At 34.2% G+C, this 17,753-nt stretch overlaps 2 protein-coding genes and 1 pseudogene across 6 annotated transcripts in view; 2 read left to right on the forward strand and 1 right to left on the reverse strand.

Moving 5' to 3' along the window:
* LOC132804965 (uridine 5'-monophosphate synthase-like) overlaps positions 1-17,753 on the forward strand; it is an 83,841-nt gene that overhangs the window by 830 nt on the left and 65,258 nt on the right. The window lies entirely within an intron of this gene.
* On the forward strand, positions 48-9,365 carry LOC132804966 (uridine 5'-monophosphate synthase-like; annotated as a pseudogene).
* LOC132805154 (putative disease resistance RPP13-like protein 1) lies at positions 10,164-15,925 on the reverse strand. 5 transcript variants are annotated; one of them, XR_009640538.1, is made up of 3 exons: positions 12,746-15,925; positions 12,511-12,616; positions 10,164-10,422 (listed from the first exon to the last, which is right to left on the reverse strand). XR_009640538.1 is itself a non-coding variant. In XM_060820066.1 (3 exons), the coding sequence occupies exons 2-3, from the start codon at positions 14,549-14,551 to the stop codon at positions 12,599-12,601; spliced, it is 1,824 nt and encodes a 607-aa protein (XP_060676049.1). In that variant the 5' UTR covers positions 14,552-15,180; positions 15,261-15,925; the 3' UTR covers positions 10,164-12,598. The 5 variants fall into 5 exon arrangements, 3 of the variants coding, with proteins under 3 accessions (XP_060676049.1, XP_060676051.1, XP_060676050.1); XR_009640539.1 differs by having other exon boundaries at positions 12,239-12,616; XM_060820066.1 differs by having other exon boundaries at positions 10,164-12,616; positions 12,746-15,180; positions 15,261-15,925.

Raw genomic sequence — 17,753 nt, forward strand, 5'->3', positions numbered from 1 at the left:
TGATTATTTGTATGGATGTGCAAAGATAGTGAATTATGAAGGCTGTCTAATAATACTCTTATATGCAGGTTGGGTTTGAGATTTGCCTGTTGAAAAAACCCATGTCGATATATTGCCTGATTTCACCCCAGATTTTGGTTCTAAACTGCGATCGGGTTAACTACTTTTCCCAGTTAAAAGATTGTTAGTCATTCTTGTTATATTTATTATATCGGTTGCTGATGTTCATTTAGTTCTCCGATACCAGAAGAAGTTCTGCTTTGATGTTACAGACGCTCGTAATTTTTATTTTTATTTATTTATTTTACATTTATTCAGTTTCCGTTTTGTAAATATACTTTTGTTTTGGTGAAACTGTTTGCATTACTTATCCAGAGAAAAGAAAAGTAACTTTCCTCTTGGTCCGTTTAATTGCTTTTGATGGGAATTCTGTCTTTAGATTGAGATGGAAAATCAGTTCTTTACTTCTTTGGACTTGTCTGAGTTTCATTTTTAATGATATACGCAAGTGTCCTTCACCTGACACTCTTTGGTAGAACGACTTTAACAAATTGTTAACCATGCATTTACCATCCATGAAGATGGGTGTCACTTGACTTATTTTGAAGCTATTATCGCTTTTGTCGAATTATGATTAATATTTGAGCTTTTGGGTTGATTCTAACAACCAAGTTATAACTAATATGTCATTTATCTAATTGAAGATTGCAGACAGATATAATTTCTTAATCTTTGAAGATCGTAAGTTTGCAGACATTGGTAATACAATAACAATGCAGTATGAAGGGTGCGATTTAGATTCCCTTGTTTACTTTCCTATCTTTGCTCTTATTTTATTATTAAATTTTATTATGTTACTGTCTTTGCCTTTTACATTTTAGTGTTATTGTCTTTGCCTTTGCCTGAGGATTCTTGGTTCTTTTGATTGCAGCGGTATCTTTCATATATTGGATTGGGCTGATATAATTAATGCTCACATAATCTCTGGTCCTGGGATAGTTGACGGATTGAAATTGAAGGTCTGAGCTGATATCTATTATGATTGTCAATTGGAGTCAGGTCTTCAATTAAATAGCCTCAAATATAATGGTGCTCTTGTGCTTTATGCAGGGTTTGCCTCGTGGTAGGGGCCTGTTGCTGCTTGCCGAAATGAACTGAGCTGGTAACCTTGCTAAAGGTGACTATACAGCTGTAGCAATGAAAATTGCTGACAATCATTCCGACTTCGTCATTGGCTTCATTTCAGTAAATCCAGCATCATGGCCAGGAGCACCAGTAAATCTGGCTTTTATCCAGGCAACTCCAGGAGTTCAAATGGTGAAGGGTGGCGATGCTCTTGGTCAACAATATAACACTCCACATTCTGTAAGTTCTAGGATCGTCTTTAAACTTATATACCTTTTCCTTTTTGCTATATATTGGGAGATATGTATCTTTTCTTCTTTTCCTGTTAGTTTGATCAACTTTGTTAGGCATAAAAAATTTAAGGGGCTTAAAAGCTTTAACAATTTGCCTGTTTTGTTAAGGTTGTCTATGGCTCCATGCTCAAGTTGTCTCATGGCTCATCTCATATTTGTACAGGAAAATTCATACCACTTAATAAGCAAAATTTTACTCTAAAGCCTTTAGAATTTACAATTTCCAGTGATAGATTTAAGTTTTGAACTAAATTGTACCTAAAGAAGATGGGGTCCTATGATTTACTAGAAAAATTTTTGGTTGATGTTTGAAAAAGAAAGAAGTTTCATTCCGTTTTATTACTGGACTAACTACAAGTGAGTTTATTATTAATTGACTGATCAACTGGTAGAGTATAAGCCTTTTACCACTTATGATTTTGTAAAACAAGACAGAGAGTTGAAACATCATAGAAATTGATGGTCAAGAGTTTAGATAGTGAACATGCTTACTTTGAGTTAACATTGATAAGAATTTAAACATTAAAGAGGACGTTGTATCTGTTGAATTAAATTAATATTTGTGGACTTGGCATAATCAATTACTCACTTACAGGGCCTATTTATGCCATTAATGGGACTGGCTTATTTTATTATTTTGTAGTAGGGTCCTTGGTCACACACTCTCTATAAGACTCCAGTTGGCCCATTGGACTGGAGGACCAAATCTCTTTATAAACCCAATGACTTATCCATATTTTTCCTAGTATAATTATATTATCAAATTATTATTATTTTATGTGTGTCAAAATTAATGGATAAGTCTGACTTGCAGAGACTATTTAAAGGGTCTAGGGCAAGCAGATAATAAGATACTATACAGTATTTTTGGAGATTAGGGTTTTCAGAAATTTGAGAGTGGTTTGAGAGTAGTGTGTCCATAGGCACTATTTTACGTTGTTTCTATTTTACAGGATTAAAGATCTAATTAATCAATGGCTGCATTTGGAGGTTAGTAATTTATGATTTATGAAATTTATTATGTATATTTAGATCCATAAAAAAATCTAACAATTGGTATCAGAGCACATGGTTAATATGCATAGTAAATTTTTTTGGAGTTTATTGCCATGTGAATATTGATCTGTGTTTTTGCCATTATTATCAGTGTTCTAGATATATATATATACTCATGGTCGTTTTTGTTTGTTCTTAAAAAATAAAAAAAATAAAAAATAAAAAACATTATTTGTAAATATCGGGCTTGTTCAAAAAAAAAAAAAAAACAAAACTGGGTTTTCGGCCATGAATTTCACATGCTAATTTTCTGGGTTTTGGACAAATTGATTTGGGGAAAAGTTTCCCAAGAAAACACGAAACAAACAGCATCAATTGTGCCTAAAATTTGCTCGAATTTCTTGTGTTTCCATGGGTTTTTTGTTTGTGTTTTGGCCGAATATAAACCTTGCTTGGATGTTTATTTTGGGTTGATTTTGAATCAAATTTATTTGTGGGAAATGTTGCCCAAGGGAAGACGAAACTAACGCAGCCGGTATCGTCGGAAACGGTGGCCGGAACGGTGAGACCCGGTTGGCTGAAGAAGATGAGAGAAACGACGTGTAGTTTTGGGGTTACTGCTGACGTCAGCACGACACGTCGTTTGCTGACGTCAGCAGGCAAAAAAAAAAAAACTTATTTATTTTTATTGATTTATTTTTGTTTATTTATTAATTAATTTAGTGATTCAATTGTTCAATTTATTTATTTATTATTTGTTTATTTGTTTAATTATCACATTCCAATTTTATTAAATTAAATTAAATATTTGTGATTGAAAAATTGGATTGTGTGAGCTTACCCAAAGAGGCTTTGTGCCTAGTTGGTATAGTAGTGTGGGATTTTAGGTACTCACCTGTCGTGAGACTTATTTTATCTGCATTATGTGTACCAATGTAATGTATATTGGCATAGTGGATGGGATGTTTTATATTTGCCTATTTCATGAAATTGCCAATATGTTATTTTTCTCCCACTTATTAACCAGGGTCTATACGGGTAATTAAGCTACCCTATCGGTAGTTCTAGTTGCTTTGTATGACGCCTGAAATGGCAGTGGAAGTTAATTAAATGCCATGTATTGCAGGTTCTGAGTTGCCCTGTCGGTAATTCAGTTCAGTGCATTTGATTGTGGTTATTTGATTGACTGTCCCTGGCCCGCGTAAGGGTATCTTTAGTGCTACAAAGACCCTAAGCGATATTTATGTTTGTGTTTTTGTATTGAGGGGCTGGAAAATAGTAATTGAATTGTTTTAAATTTTTTGAATGTCTTGTTGTTTACTATTTTTACAGCTATTAGCACCCCAAATCTTATGCCTATGACTGCCATGATGAAATTGGATGGGATAAATTATCAGAAATGGAAGAAAACCTTAGTTATGAATTTGACCTTCATGAAATTGGATTTGGCTTTGGAGATAGATCCACCAGAGATTCTGACTGATGAGAGTACTGTAACAGCTAAGAAATTTTATGAGGATTGGAAGCACTCTAATAAGTGCTGTATGATGATGATGGAGAATTACATGGATGAGGTCATATATGCTAGTATTCCTAAAGTGGATACTGCAAAGGGACTTCTTGAGGAGATAGGAAAGAAGTTTATCAAGTTTGATATGAATGAGAAGCATCATTATTTGGACCTATTGAACAATACCAAGTATGATGGTATTAAAGGAGTAAGGGACCATATTATGCTACTTTCCTCCTATTATAATAAGCTGAAGGATCTTACGATGGACATTGGAGAGGAGTTCTTGACCTATTCTATAATGAGGAGTCTTCCATCACAGTTTGATAATATAAGGTCGAGTTTGAATACTAAGAAAAAAGGTTGTAGTTTGGAAGAATTGACTACTATCCTTGTCAAGGAAGAGGATGATATTAAATTAAGTAAGTCTAGGTCTATTGCTATGGTTTCACATCAGGTAGATAAGTCCAAGAAGTTTTTCCAAAAGAAGGGATAATGATTCAAGCCAGGACAAGGTTTCAAGCTTGGGCAAGGTTTTAACCCCAATAGGAAGATGTTTTCTGGTATGAAGCCTAAAGGGCCGAGGGATGGTGGTTTTCAAATTAGAGAAAGGAAAGAGTACTTCAATGGAAGGTGTGGATACTGCAATAAAGTTGGGCACAAGAAGATAGACTGTTGGACCTTAAAGGGAAAGCAAGAGAAGAAAGGTAATATTTTAATGATTGAGACCAATATTATCGATGTGCCTATGAATTCTTGGTGGTTAGATACTGGAGCAACAATTCATATTACTAATTCATTGCAGGGGATGATAAGCCGAAGGGGCCCAACCAATCTTGAGTAGCATGTTTATATGGGAGATAGCTCAAGAGTGAAGGTGGACATTATGGGAACAATCAAGTTGAAGCTTGCCACTGGATATGCTTTGGAGTTGCAAGAAGTTTCTTATGTACCTTCAATAAGAAGAAACTTGTTATCTATTTCTATTTTGGATAGTCAAGGTTATAGTTTTTTGTTTGGAAATAACAAAGTTGAATTATTTAAGGATGGTAAAGTTGTTGGTTTTGGAACTTTATGTGGCAATTTATATAAGCTTGATTTATTTAATAATGGTCTCAATTTCTTTGTTAATTCTATTGTTGCTTCCAAACGCCCAAGAGTTAATGACAATTCCTCAATGTTATGGCATAAACGTTTGGAACATATTTCTAGGCACATGATGGAAAGGTTAGTGAAGGATGAGATACTTCCTAATCTTGATTTCTCTGATCTATTGACTTGTGTTAAATGTGTGAAAGGGAAGTTAACTACCAAGGTAAGAAAGGATAAGTTAGCTAGGTGTGGAGATGTTTTGGAGTTAATCCACACTGACATATGTGGACCTTTTACACCAACTGCTTTAGGTGGTTATAGATATTTTATTACCTTCATTGACGATTACTCTCGTTATGGACATGTTGAGCTTATTCGTGAGAAGTCAGATTCTTTAGTTGCCTTTAAAGAGTTTAAGGTAAAGATGGAGCTTCAAAAGAATAAGAAAATAAAAGCTGTAAGGTCTGATAGAGGTGGTGAGTTTTATGGTAGATATGATGAGACTGGAAGAAACCCAGGGCCTTTTGCTATTTATTTGTGTGAGTGTGGCATTGATGCACAATATACGATGCCTGGTACACCTCAGCAAAATGGCATAGCTGAGAGAAGGAATAGAACTTTGTTGGATATGGTGCGGTCTATGTTAGCAAATTCTAGGTTGCCAGATTATTTGTGGGGAGAGGCTTTAAGGACGGCGGCTTATATTTTGAATTAAGTTCCAAGTAAGTCCGTTCCTAAGACACCTTTTGAGTTGTAGTCAGGAAGAAAGCCTAATTTGTACCATTTTCGAATATGGGGTTGTAAAGCTGAAGTAAGGATTTATAATCCCCAAATTAAGAAGTTGGATCCTAAAACCATTAGTGGATATTTTGTTGGCTATTGTATAGGATCTAGGGGTTCAAGATTCTTTTGTCCTTCTCACACCACCAGGATCGTGGAATCAGACAGGGCCATTTATTTTGAAGATGATTTTGGGATTGATGATAGTAATGGTCCAAGGGAATCTTCTCAATTTAGAGAAGAAAGTGTTTTCATTCCCAGTATAGTTGTTCCTGATAGAGATATTGTTGATCTAGTAGTTGATGAACCAGTAGTTGGTCAGAATGAACTCATTGTTGAAGAGCAGGATATTCCAGCTATTGCAGATGCTGATGTACCCTTGAGGAGGTCTCAAAGGACTAGGAGATCAGCTATTCCTGATGACTATGAGGTTTACTTGCAGGAGCATGAGTTTGACATAAGTGATGATTCAGATCCAGTCACTTATGAGGAAGCCATAAGCAGTTCAAATTCAAATTTTTGGTTGGATGCAATGGAAGATGAAATGAAATCCATGGAATCAAATGGAGTATGGGATTTGGTTGAGTTACCAGAGGGTACCAAGCCTATTGGGTGCAAATGGGTCTTTAAGACTAAAAAGGACTCCAATGGTCAAGTGGAGAGGTATAAGGCTAGACTTGTAGCTAAAGGGTTTAGCCAGAAGGAAGGAATTGATTATACGGAGACTTTCTCTCCTGTATCCACAAAGGATTCTTTTAGAATCATTATGGCGATTGTGGTGCATTATGACCTGGAGTTGCATCAGATGGATGTTAGAGCTGCCTTTCTGAATGGTGATTTTTATGAGGATGTATTTATGGTTCAACCAGTTGGTTTCCAACAAACGGAGAATGGTAATTTGGTTTGTAAGCTTAAGAAATCTATTTATGGTCTCAAGCAAGCTTCAAGACAATGGTATCTTAAGTTTGATGAAATTGTCACCCAAAATGGCTTTAAGGAGAATGTTGTTGATAGATGCATATATATGAAGGTCAGTGGGAGCAGTTTTATATTTCTGGTATTGTATGTTGATGACATACTTTTGGCTACTAATGACACTGACCTATTAGCTGAGACAAAGCAGATGTTGTGCAACCATTTTGATATGAAAGATCTTGGTGAGGCTTATTTTGTTTTGGGCATCAAGATTGTTCGAGATAGGACTAATTATGTAGTGCAATTGTCTCAGAGAGCTTATATTGATAGAATTCTTAAGAGATTTGATATGCATAATTGTTCTCCTGGAAGTGTACCGGTTACGAAAGGTGAAAAGTTTTCTAAAGATCAGTGTCCCAAGAATGATAGAGAAAGGATGGCAATGAAGAATGTTCGCTATTTTTCAGCAGTAGGTAGTTTGATGTATGCTCAAGTTTGTACACGGCCTGATATAGCCTTTGCTGTGGGTGTGCTTGGTAGATTTATGAGCAATCCTGGTCCTATTCATTACCAAGCAGTTAAGAAGGTCTTTAGGTATCTTCAGGGTACTAAAGATCATATGTTGACATATCGTCGCACCAACTCTCTTGAAGTAATGGGTTATAGTGATGCAGACTATAAAGGTTGTGTGGATGATAAGAAATCTACCACTGGTTATATATTTATCATGGCAGGAGGTGCTGTGTCTTGGCGGAGTGCCAAGCAGTCAGTGACAGCATCCTTGACTATGGAGGCAGAATATGTGGCGTTATGAGGCTACCCGTCATGCAGTTTGGCTATGGAATTTTATCCGTGATTTAGGAGTGGTTGACTCCATTGAGAGGCCTATTATGATGTATTATGATAATACTGCAGCGGTGTCTTTCTCCAATAATTTAAAAGGTACTCCTGGTGCGAAGTACATTGATGTGAAATATTTTGTGGTAAAGGAGAAAGTTGAAGAGGGCCTCATTACTGTTGTTCACACGCCGACTTATAGCATGGTGGCAGATCCACTGACCAAGGCTTTACCGGTAGGCATATTTGAGGAGCATGTGTCCCGTATGGGATTGTTAGGCAGTTGAGACTGCTGTGGGTCAGTGGGAGTTTGTTATGTTTTCTGTAGTAATATCCATGTTGAGAATTATTTATTTCTTTGAATATTTTAATACATTGATGTATGTGGATCATTATTTATTTATGAGATGATTTATTACACATATTATTGCTCCTTGTATTTACAGGCCTATTGAGACTATTAGTCTATGTATATGTGTATGTTGATCCACAGGTGCCATGGTGAATCCCTACTACCTAGTTTGGGTATATTGTTGTATCCTGTCGATACGCAATGTGCTTAAATGAAATGGTTTTGTGTGTTGGGGGATTGCACATGGTTAGGTAAATCTCTACTACCTATACTGAGTTTATGGCATGCAAAGTGCTCAGTTGAAATGGTAACATGTTTTGGGGGATTTACTGAGAGAATCTCTACTGCCTAGTCTAGTATATTGTTGTGCCCTGTCGATATACTATATATTTGGATGAAATGGCATTATGGTTCGGGAGATTCTATAGTAAGTGAGTTTAGATTATATGATGATGATTATGCAGTCCAAGTGGGAGAATGTTGAATTAAATTAATATTTGTGGACTTGGCATAATCAATTACTCACTTACAGGGCCTATTTATGCCATTACTGGGACTGGCTTATTTTATTATTTTGTAGTATGGCCCTTGGTTACACACTCTCTATAAGACTCCAGTTGGCCCATTGGACTGGAGGACCAACTCTCTTTATAAACCCAATGACTTATCCATATTTTTCCTAGTATAATTATATTATCAAATTATTATTATTTTATGTGTGTCAAAATTAATGGATAAGTCTGACTTGCAGAGACTATTTAAAGGGTCTAGGGCAAGCAGATAATAAGATACTATACAGTATTTTTGGAGATTAGGGTTTTCAGAAATTTGAGAGTGGTTTGAGAGTAGTGTGTCCATAGGCACTATTTTACGTTGTTTCTATTTTGCAGGATTAAAGATCTAATTAATCAATGGCTGCATTTGGAGGTTAGTAATTTATGATTTATGAAATTTATTATGTATATTTAGATCCATAAAAAATCTAACAGTATCTTGATGGATGATGGAGTTTTGTATATCATCTATGGGGTCAGTTTCAATTTTTCCCCCCTAATGGGATAAAAATTTATTCTACTGTTGTTGTTGTTGTTATTATTCTCTGTTTTCATTAATGATTGTTGATTTTTAGGTTTTTCTAAATTGAAATGAATTTTTTTTGAGGGAAAGACGACCAATTCTTAATCTTCTTTACCGGTCGCAGTCTTTAACTGCTGGATGATGAATATGTTCGCTTCTTTAGGCCATGAATAGCAGTTTTGTAAATACTATTTTGTCGCTTTTCTGACTCAGATAAATGGTGTTCCAGGTCATCTATGATAGAGGAAGTGATATTATAATCGTCGGCCGTGGAATTATAAAGGCTGCAGACCCTGCAGAGGCAGCTCGAGAATACCGTGTTCAGGGATGGGATGCCTACTTGTCGGAATGCAGTTAAGGTAAAGTGGTGATTGGGGTCTATTTCTTTCGGTTTGATTTGTTAAATGATAATGACTAAAGAAGAGTCAAATTTTCATCCGGAAGGATTTTTGGTACTTTTTATCCATAAGACGTGAACTTCCGCATCAGTGGATTGTGGAAAACTTCGGCTTGATATATTATGAGTGCCACTGTTCTATATACATAGGCGTTTTATGGTTGGAAACCAGGAAACATGGATGCAAAATTCTTCTTGTTGAAAAAAGCCTTTTCCTTTGTTTTTGTAATTATTTTATGGCCTGGTCTAAATCGAGAGTAGAAATAGAATCCCTGAACAGTACTGAGAATCGATATGTTTTGTCAAAGTAAAGTTGTTCATTATTAATGGTAACATGCATGGGGGTTAAGATATAAATATGATATCAAAACAATTATAAAATATAGATTACTCTTGCCACGTGAAATAATACGTATCAGAATATGGTAGGCTAATATCAAATTATTCACATTAAAACAATTATCAACCGGCAGTACTGTTCCATGTATTAAGTTTTATGTCATACCGGAGGATTATAATTTGTTACTTTTTTAATACTAGGCCATGTTTTGTTAATATATTAGTGGGAATTTATCTATGGTGAACAAAATTTTTGGTGATTGTTGAGCATTTAATACATATTTCTGAAGATGCATTTACTTGTCCATGTTGGAAAACAGAATTTCCATTATTGTTAAGTTATTGCCAACAAACTGGAGGAGTCATACACATCATTACTCGAAAAAGAAAAAAAAATTTAAATTAAAAAAAAAAGAAAAAGAAAAAAAAGCAGTGACTTTTACCACTGGATTTTCTTAAAAGGACAAAGTATATAGCTTTGAATTACAAAAAGATATAAAGACTTGCAATTCAGTATAGCAACATATAAATAACATCATTACATTTAAGTCCTTTTCATTTTACAAATAAATAACTACTTTATTATATTTGATTACATACAATTCAATAATTGCAAATTTATTGAATTAAAATTGAAGTTATTATATTCAAGTCCTTTCAATGTTACACTTGAGAGATTAATGATGAACTGGTTGAGCTCATACAAATCCTGCAAAATAATAAATAAGATTAGATTTAAAACAGAGTAACCCTATTCATTCGGCACATCTAATCATTTTCACTAAGCCCAAAAGAATAAAAGAGAAAATAATTATAACAATCACAAGAATAATGCTTGGAGTAGAAAGATGTTTTACCAAAAGAAAAGCTATTATTAATTTACAACCAAAAAAAAAAAAATATGAGCTTTTATTATTTTATTTGTTTATAATAAATTATATTTATTTATTTAAGAATTTACTTTTTAATCTTTATGTAAATATTGATTTTACAAAACGTCAATTTTTGGTAAATTTTTTGGTAGACTTAGGCTCTGTTTGACAGGATTTTTTTTTTTTTTTTTTTTTGGCTCAAAATCTTTACTAGAAGGTTAAAAACTTTTTTATCAAAAAATAAAGATGTTTGCCAAAAGTTAATAAGTATTTATTGACCAAAAAATGAGCTTTTTTAAGTTATTTTAGAAAAGCCCAAATTTTAAGCTTCTCTAAAAAAGCTCTTCTCTTTTATCTTATATGGAAATCTAATAATCATTTAATACAGTTTAATGAGCATTTAATATAATTTTTTTATTTACAACCAAACACTTATTAACTTTTTAATAAAAGGTATTTTTCAAAAAGATCTATTATATAAAACTTTACAAACTAAAACTTTACTTTCATCAACTATACCAAACGAACCTTTATTAGTAACATTAGCATTATTTTTGGATATTATAAAAAAAATAAAAAATATATAAGACAAAGCAAAGTTATGTACCAATGCAAAAATATACACGGCATAAACATCTCTCCAGCTTTATTTGGTTCATAGCCTAATTACCATTCTTCTCCGTTCACCATTTTGTAAAAAGCAGAGCTTTTTCAGTTTTGGGAATAATTATAACTAAATCAGGAATGCAAAAGATAGAAAATAATTTGTTTGCTAAACATTAATAGATTAATCAAATTATGATAAATGTAGAGATCAAGAACATTAAAGTTACAAAGTTCTGCATTAAATATTCAACATCTACCAAAAATAAGTAATTCTGCAATGCAATGGTCGATGCTTAAGTCATGTGATGGGCATATGCTTTATAGAACTAGGTTGTGAAGCAAATTATTGGTTAATCATACATATGTAAAAATGTATAACTTAGAAAAACTCTATATGTAGACTTAAAATCTTGAAAATAAAAAATATTCTTCTTGTGTAAATATTGAAGCTTCAGTTGTGTTTGCTGTTTGGAATGAAAATATTCTTTTTGGAATACATGTTACAACCTCAAGAAATCAGGATGCAGAATTAGAAGAAAAGATGGAGAAAATGAAAAAAAAAAACAAAGAAATATAAACTAAATCTAGCTAAAACAAAATTATTGTTAACCTATAAAAGTGAAGACAGATACGGATACGGATACATATGGATGAAAAACAATATATATGTGTAGCAGACAACTTCCTATAGAGTTCAGGAATTTGTCCAAAAAACCGGAATAAAAATCATATACTATATATATAAAAGATTAATTATTATATTTTGAATGAGATGATATAAAATTAATTAGTAGTAAATAGGAATGCTTAATGTTTTTGTGTTTTGGATGGAAATGATATAGGGTGTCATAACAGATTATATGGAATCTATGACCATCACAGCTACTTACAATAGGTCGAAAGGAATAAGCACTTGAACAAGTTGGAAAATGCTTTTATTAATGGTTCAATGTTGTTGTCTAGCCAAGGAAAACAAGTTAAATACTAGATGAGGATTACCGGAGGCATAGCAATTTTTAAACCGAATTATAAGAAGTGGATGTGTACCGTAATTTCCATATATAGCAAGTTGATTTAGAAATCAAATGAAATATCATCATCGCTGACGTTCTACTCGGATCTTGATCGCTTGCAATTTTAGCAATTGTTGGTAATTATATTATTTATTTATTTAATTTAAAAAAAAAGAAAAAAATAAAAAATGACAAAGAAAAAAGATGTGTCAAATTAAACCATTAATTAATTTAAATAATACATATATATATATATATATATAGAGAGAGAGAGAGAGAGAGAGAGAGAGAGTCATAAAATTGTACCTCATGACCATCAATGATGATGCGTGGGATGTGGCGATAAATCTTGAACAGCTCCTCCTTCTTCTTCACTGTTAGCCTCGTCTTCTTTTTAACTGTTATTTTCCAACTGCAGCAAAACGGCGCGTTTAAGTGTTTTTACGAAAAGACAAAAGTAGGAAAGTGTAATTTTCCCTAAATATATATATATATATAGAGAGAGAGAGAGAGAGAGAGAGAGAGTTTTATAAAATTGTACCTCTTGACCATCAACGAAGATGCGTGTGATTCGAGAAATGTTGGTAAACTCCTCTTCTGAGTTTTGCAGAGATTGTGATAGCACCCCGCTGGCGTTGATACGTAGAATGTGCAATGGAGTGTGTTTGAGATAGGGTGGTAGTGATTTGAGATTGCCACAATTTTCAATTTCTAAGACTTTGAGACACGGCATAACTCCCGGTTGAAGACTAGTGCCTGCAGTGCCTTCCCAATCTTCCCAATCCCGCATGTTGTAAAAGAAAAGCCATTTCAGTTTTGGGAATGATACAGCTTCAACTTGCTCCACTCCAAGCCCTAGAAACTCATCACCTATCTTTTTCACTTTATCCAACCCATCAATCCTAAGCACTGCGAGTGAAGGTAGTAAGCGTCCCAAAGGAGGTAAACTCTCACACTGCTTGCAGTCTATAAAGTCGAGCCCCGTCAACCTATCCAACCCCATCATCCATTTGGGATACAAATTGGTACCCTTGTATTGTTTGATTCGTAAATATCTCAAGCTTGGGTGTGGCTGTAAGGCTTCAAGTATACCAAATTCATCTTCTTCGTCTCTAATTTCCTCCTTTTTATCAATCCCTCCAAAATCTAGAAATACGTTTACTAGACATTCCCAATACATTAACTCACTCCTGCTCGGATTTATCAAATTACAGCAATTCCTTATTTCAAAAAAAGACGTTTGAAATCGAAGGTGGTTCAACCTTTTCAAATCTCCTAGACTCAAAAAATATGCTGCTTCATTCTTCTTTGGTATAACCATTGTGTCTAGAGTCTGAAGTTGAGTTAGTCCACCAATTCCTTTCGGCAATCCCACCAATGCAGAACAGCCACGCATGTAAAGTTGTCTCAAATTCACTAGCTTTCCCATCCCTTCTGGTAGTCTTTGAAGCCGGCTGCATCCTTGAAGTATTAAAGTTTGTAAATTACATAAATCACATACTTCATCAGCCAATTCTTGCAAATTCATGCTATTATACATGCACAGATGTCTCAAATGTATCAACTGCCCAATTTGCTCTGGAACCTTTGTTATTCCACTAGATCTCAAAGCTAGTGTTCTAAGATGTTTCAGATAACGAAAGTCTTGATGAAAGAACACCATATTTTCATCACCTAAACTAGTATCTGAAGTACAATCTATGAAAAGGGAACGCAGATTACCTTTAACAAATATTGAAATGGGAATTTTGGGAAAATTAGGTGCCAATGACAACCAAGAGTGACGGACCTTTTCAACACCAGGACGCTCTCTTTCCTCCATATCAACTTGAACTCTCATGACAGAGCATTCGTTTCTTGTCAAAAATTGGGCAAAGTCGTGCAATATGTCGTGCATTTTGCAACTTACAATTCTTCCATTATAACCAAACCTGAAATCATGAAAGAAAGACCGCTTGGTCAGAATTTCAAAGCACTTTTCACCTTCTTCCTCCGGATTTTGACTACCACTTAAATAACCTTGTGACATCCACGTCTCAATCAAATGACCCTTCCAAAACTTAAAATCTTTAGGAAATACAGAACAATAAGAGAAGCAACGTCTTTCTCTAGGAGACAAATCATAATAGCTCAAGAAGAATGGAGCAAAAGTTTTGGTTTGTTCATCTTTTAACTCCCAGAATCTACTAGATAGAACATCCTTCCACTCCTTTTCAGTCACCTTGGAACGCATCAAACTTCCTAAGCTCTTTTGCAATTTGCCTCCCAACTCTCTCAAATTCTTTGTACTCTTCACTGTTTCTGTCCCTGAATGCAAGGCCACTGAATATTGACCAACAATGCTCATCAGACAGCAGTTGCAGGGTAATCATTTGGGTGGCTGCTCCCATCATTATCGTAACTTCCTTTTTTCTGGTTGTTACCAACACCCTACTTCCTACAGCACCCAATCTAAGCACTTGAATATATTTTTCCCATTTTTCATGGTCATCGCTCCATACATCATCTAGGACAAGAAAGAACTTCTTTCCCTCGATGGATTCCCGAATACGTTGGAATAAAGCTTCCAGTGTTTCTAAATTTTGGTGACTACCTTTGAGAGATTCAATAATTGCTTTGGCAACTTTAATCTCGTCAAAAGTGTCTGAAACACACGCCCACATCCGCTTAGTGAAGTGTGTTTTGATCTCTGCATCATTGAATGCAAGTTGGGCAAGAGTGGTTTTCCCAATTCCCCCCATCCCCACAATAGGGATGATAATAGGAATTGATTTACCACCATCAGGTCCTTCACTACTCTCATTGAGCAACTTTTCTATTAGAGCACGCTTATGCCCATCCAGACCATACACCTGAGACTCATCAACAAGGGAGACAGCCTCTCTTGTCTGCTTTTGAACAACTTTTGTTGTTTCCAATGAATAATGTTGTTTTTCTTTGGCAATCTCATCTAATGTTTCATTAAGCTCTTTGATCCTGTGAGCAATAACTCGGCGTACACTAACTCGTTTAAGTTGGTTAACACAAAAGCAAGAAGGGGTCAATGGAGTACATACCTTCTTCTTATCAGCTGCTTTTTGATAGGGATCATTTTCTTCTGCTTCCACACGTTTCTGAATTTCGGATTTGAGAGTCTCAGAGCTCCACTCGTCCAGCACATCATCGATGTCGTAAGAAACATCAGTGAGCTTCTCCAACCAATGTCTAACGCCGTCATCGTTAAGTTGCTTCCTTTCGGCGTCCTCCAGCACAGCTTTTATGTCCTTGAGCTTTCTTCTGAGACTGGATATGTTTTTATCAACATCCTTCACCGGCCTCAGCTGTTGCATCGCCAAGTCAGTTGTGATGGAAGCCAACTGTTCCATCACCACAGAAACCAAAACCTCCGCCATAATTAGATGGAAATTAAAGTGGAAGAGATTGCAAGAGATAGATATCAGAGATGAAGATAGAACAAGGCTAGTGAATTGTACTTCTTCTAATTCACCTATCAAGTCCCCTTTGATAGTGATAATTAATCCAGAAGAATATAAGATAAACTGATGAGGAAGAAAGACTGATTTTTTTGTCTCTTTTTGGAGTATTGATTGACTAGGAATGTATGGAGGAGCAGTAAGTGAGTGTTTATTTCGGTTGCCAACTCTGACAAAAATTTCAAAGTAAAACTAGTATACATTAGTGTTTTTTTTCGGTTGCCAACTTTGACAAAAATTTCAAAGCAAGAGTAGTATACACTCTTTCTTTTCCACACAAGGATAATAAACATGTTTTTTTTTTTTTTTTTTTTGGCTATGCCCCCAGGCACTCGAACCCCTGCTCGTATCACTGATGATAATAAACATGTTTCTTTCTTAGATAGTTTGCTTGATGATAATATAGTTTAAAATAAATATTCGTTCAATATTTATTAGTAAAATTTATATGCTATATCATAATTTAAATAATTATTTTAAAATAAAAAATAATAAAATTAAATATTTTAATTTAAATTTATTATGTAAAATGATGATTTTTATTAATAATAATAAATAACAAAATTGATAGTTTAAACATTTCACTTTTGTTTTTGATAAATTTTTGCAGGAGCACATTAAGTTTGTTATCTTTCATTTTGTTTGGCCGTTACCCTTTTATTTATGGAGTAAAAAAATAACAAAAAAAGAGATAAAAAAAAAAAAAAACTGAGAGAACTCTGTTTTTGGTCTTAATCACTTTCTGCATTGAGAACTCTGTTTTAATCACCTCTTGGGGCATAACTGGCATCATCAGCCCTGAGAGACAGCTTTAAATATTTTCACAAAATATGCTTCAATTGTTGTTTTCATCTTGTGTGCTACAGCATCTTTTTTTTTTTTTTACACAAAAAAAAAGAAAAAAAGAAACAAAACCTTTTTGCTATGATTGACCCAATCTTGTACAAATGTTGTAAATGAGAACTTTCTTTAATTTTAAAATTTTCTCTTTATAAACGTGAGTTTTCAACAAGGAATAAAACAAGGGGTAGATTTGACGAAGGAGACTGGAGAGGCTATTTTGTGGGATGCGGATGGCACGTTTAATGGAGGAATGAGGGTCAGTAGCTACAGGACGGGTTGTAATAGTAGTGGAATCTAATGGATGACTTACATGTGCTCTGGGTTTGGGTTGTAGGTTAATTATTTAATGTGATGGATTATCTTGGTAAGGAGTAGACATGCAAGAGGAGTCAATAGTAGTTATAGGACGGATTGCAATGGTAGTGGAATCTAATAGATGACTTGAGAGTTGGTGTGGTAGAGAGATGGAAGGAAAGGGGCCCCTTCATGCGGTGGTGCCCACAACTGTTGTACCTGCATGAATGGATTAGATGTGAGTGCTCCTCACGTGGTGGTGCCCACAAGCGTTCTACCTGCATAATGGGTGAGATAAGGTGGTGCCCACAAATGTTGTACCAGCATGGACGGATGCATGTATGGATGAGATGGTAAAATAGAAAGTGGTATATTAATGTGAGTTAATAATCTTCTTGGGTCCCGGCTTATATTTTTCATCTTTGTCTTAATATGATAATAGCAAAGATGAATGAATGTGCCTTTCTTATATAATAATCAACCAAAAAAAATGATAGTGATCATAGACATTTCATTTTTCTTTTCCTCATTCTAATGATTTAAACTTTAAACCCCATTATATAATTGATGTCATTTTATTATTTTTGAAGCTTTTAAAAGTCTCATTCATCGATAAGCGTCTTTAGATTCTGTCCACTGATCAATAATTATATTATTGAAGAATTTTTTTTTTTTTTTTTTTTGTATTAATGATGAAGTTGAATATGCTGAACTAATCTTTTAATAAAGTAATGATTTTTTATTTTGGACAAAATGAAGTAATGATTTGTTTAGAATCTGTTGAGAATACGGAAAAACGTTTCAAATGTTAAAAAGTGTGACTTCAATTTTAATTATATTTATTTTTATACTAAAATTTAAAAAATAAATTCTTTTAATAATAACTATTTAAATTTTTATATACATATAAATTCCATCAATAATTATTCAATTTTAATT

This window comes from Ziziphus jujuba, chromosome 8 (assembly GCF_031755915.1).
Source record: "Ziziphus jujuba cultivar Dongzao chromosome 8, ASM3175591v1".
Classification (NCBI taxonomy): domain Eukaryota; kingdom Viridiplantae; phylum Streptophyta; class Magnoliopsida; order Rosales; family Rhamnaceae; genus Ziziphus; species Ziziphus jujuba.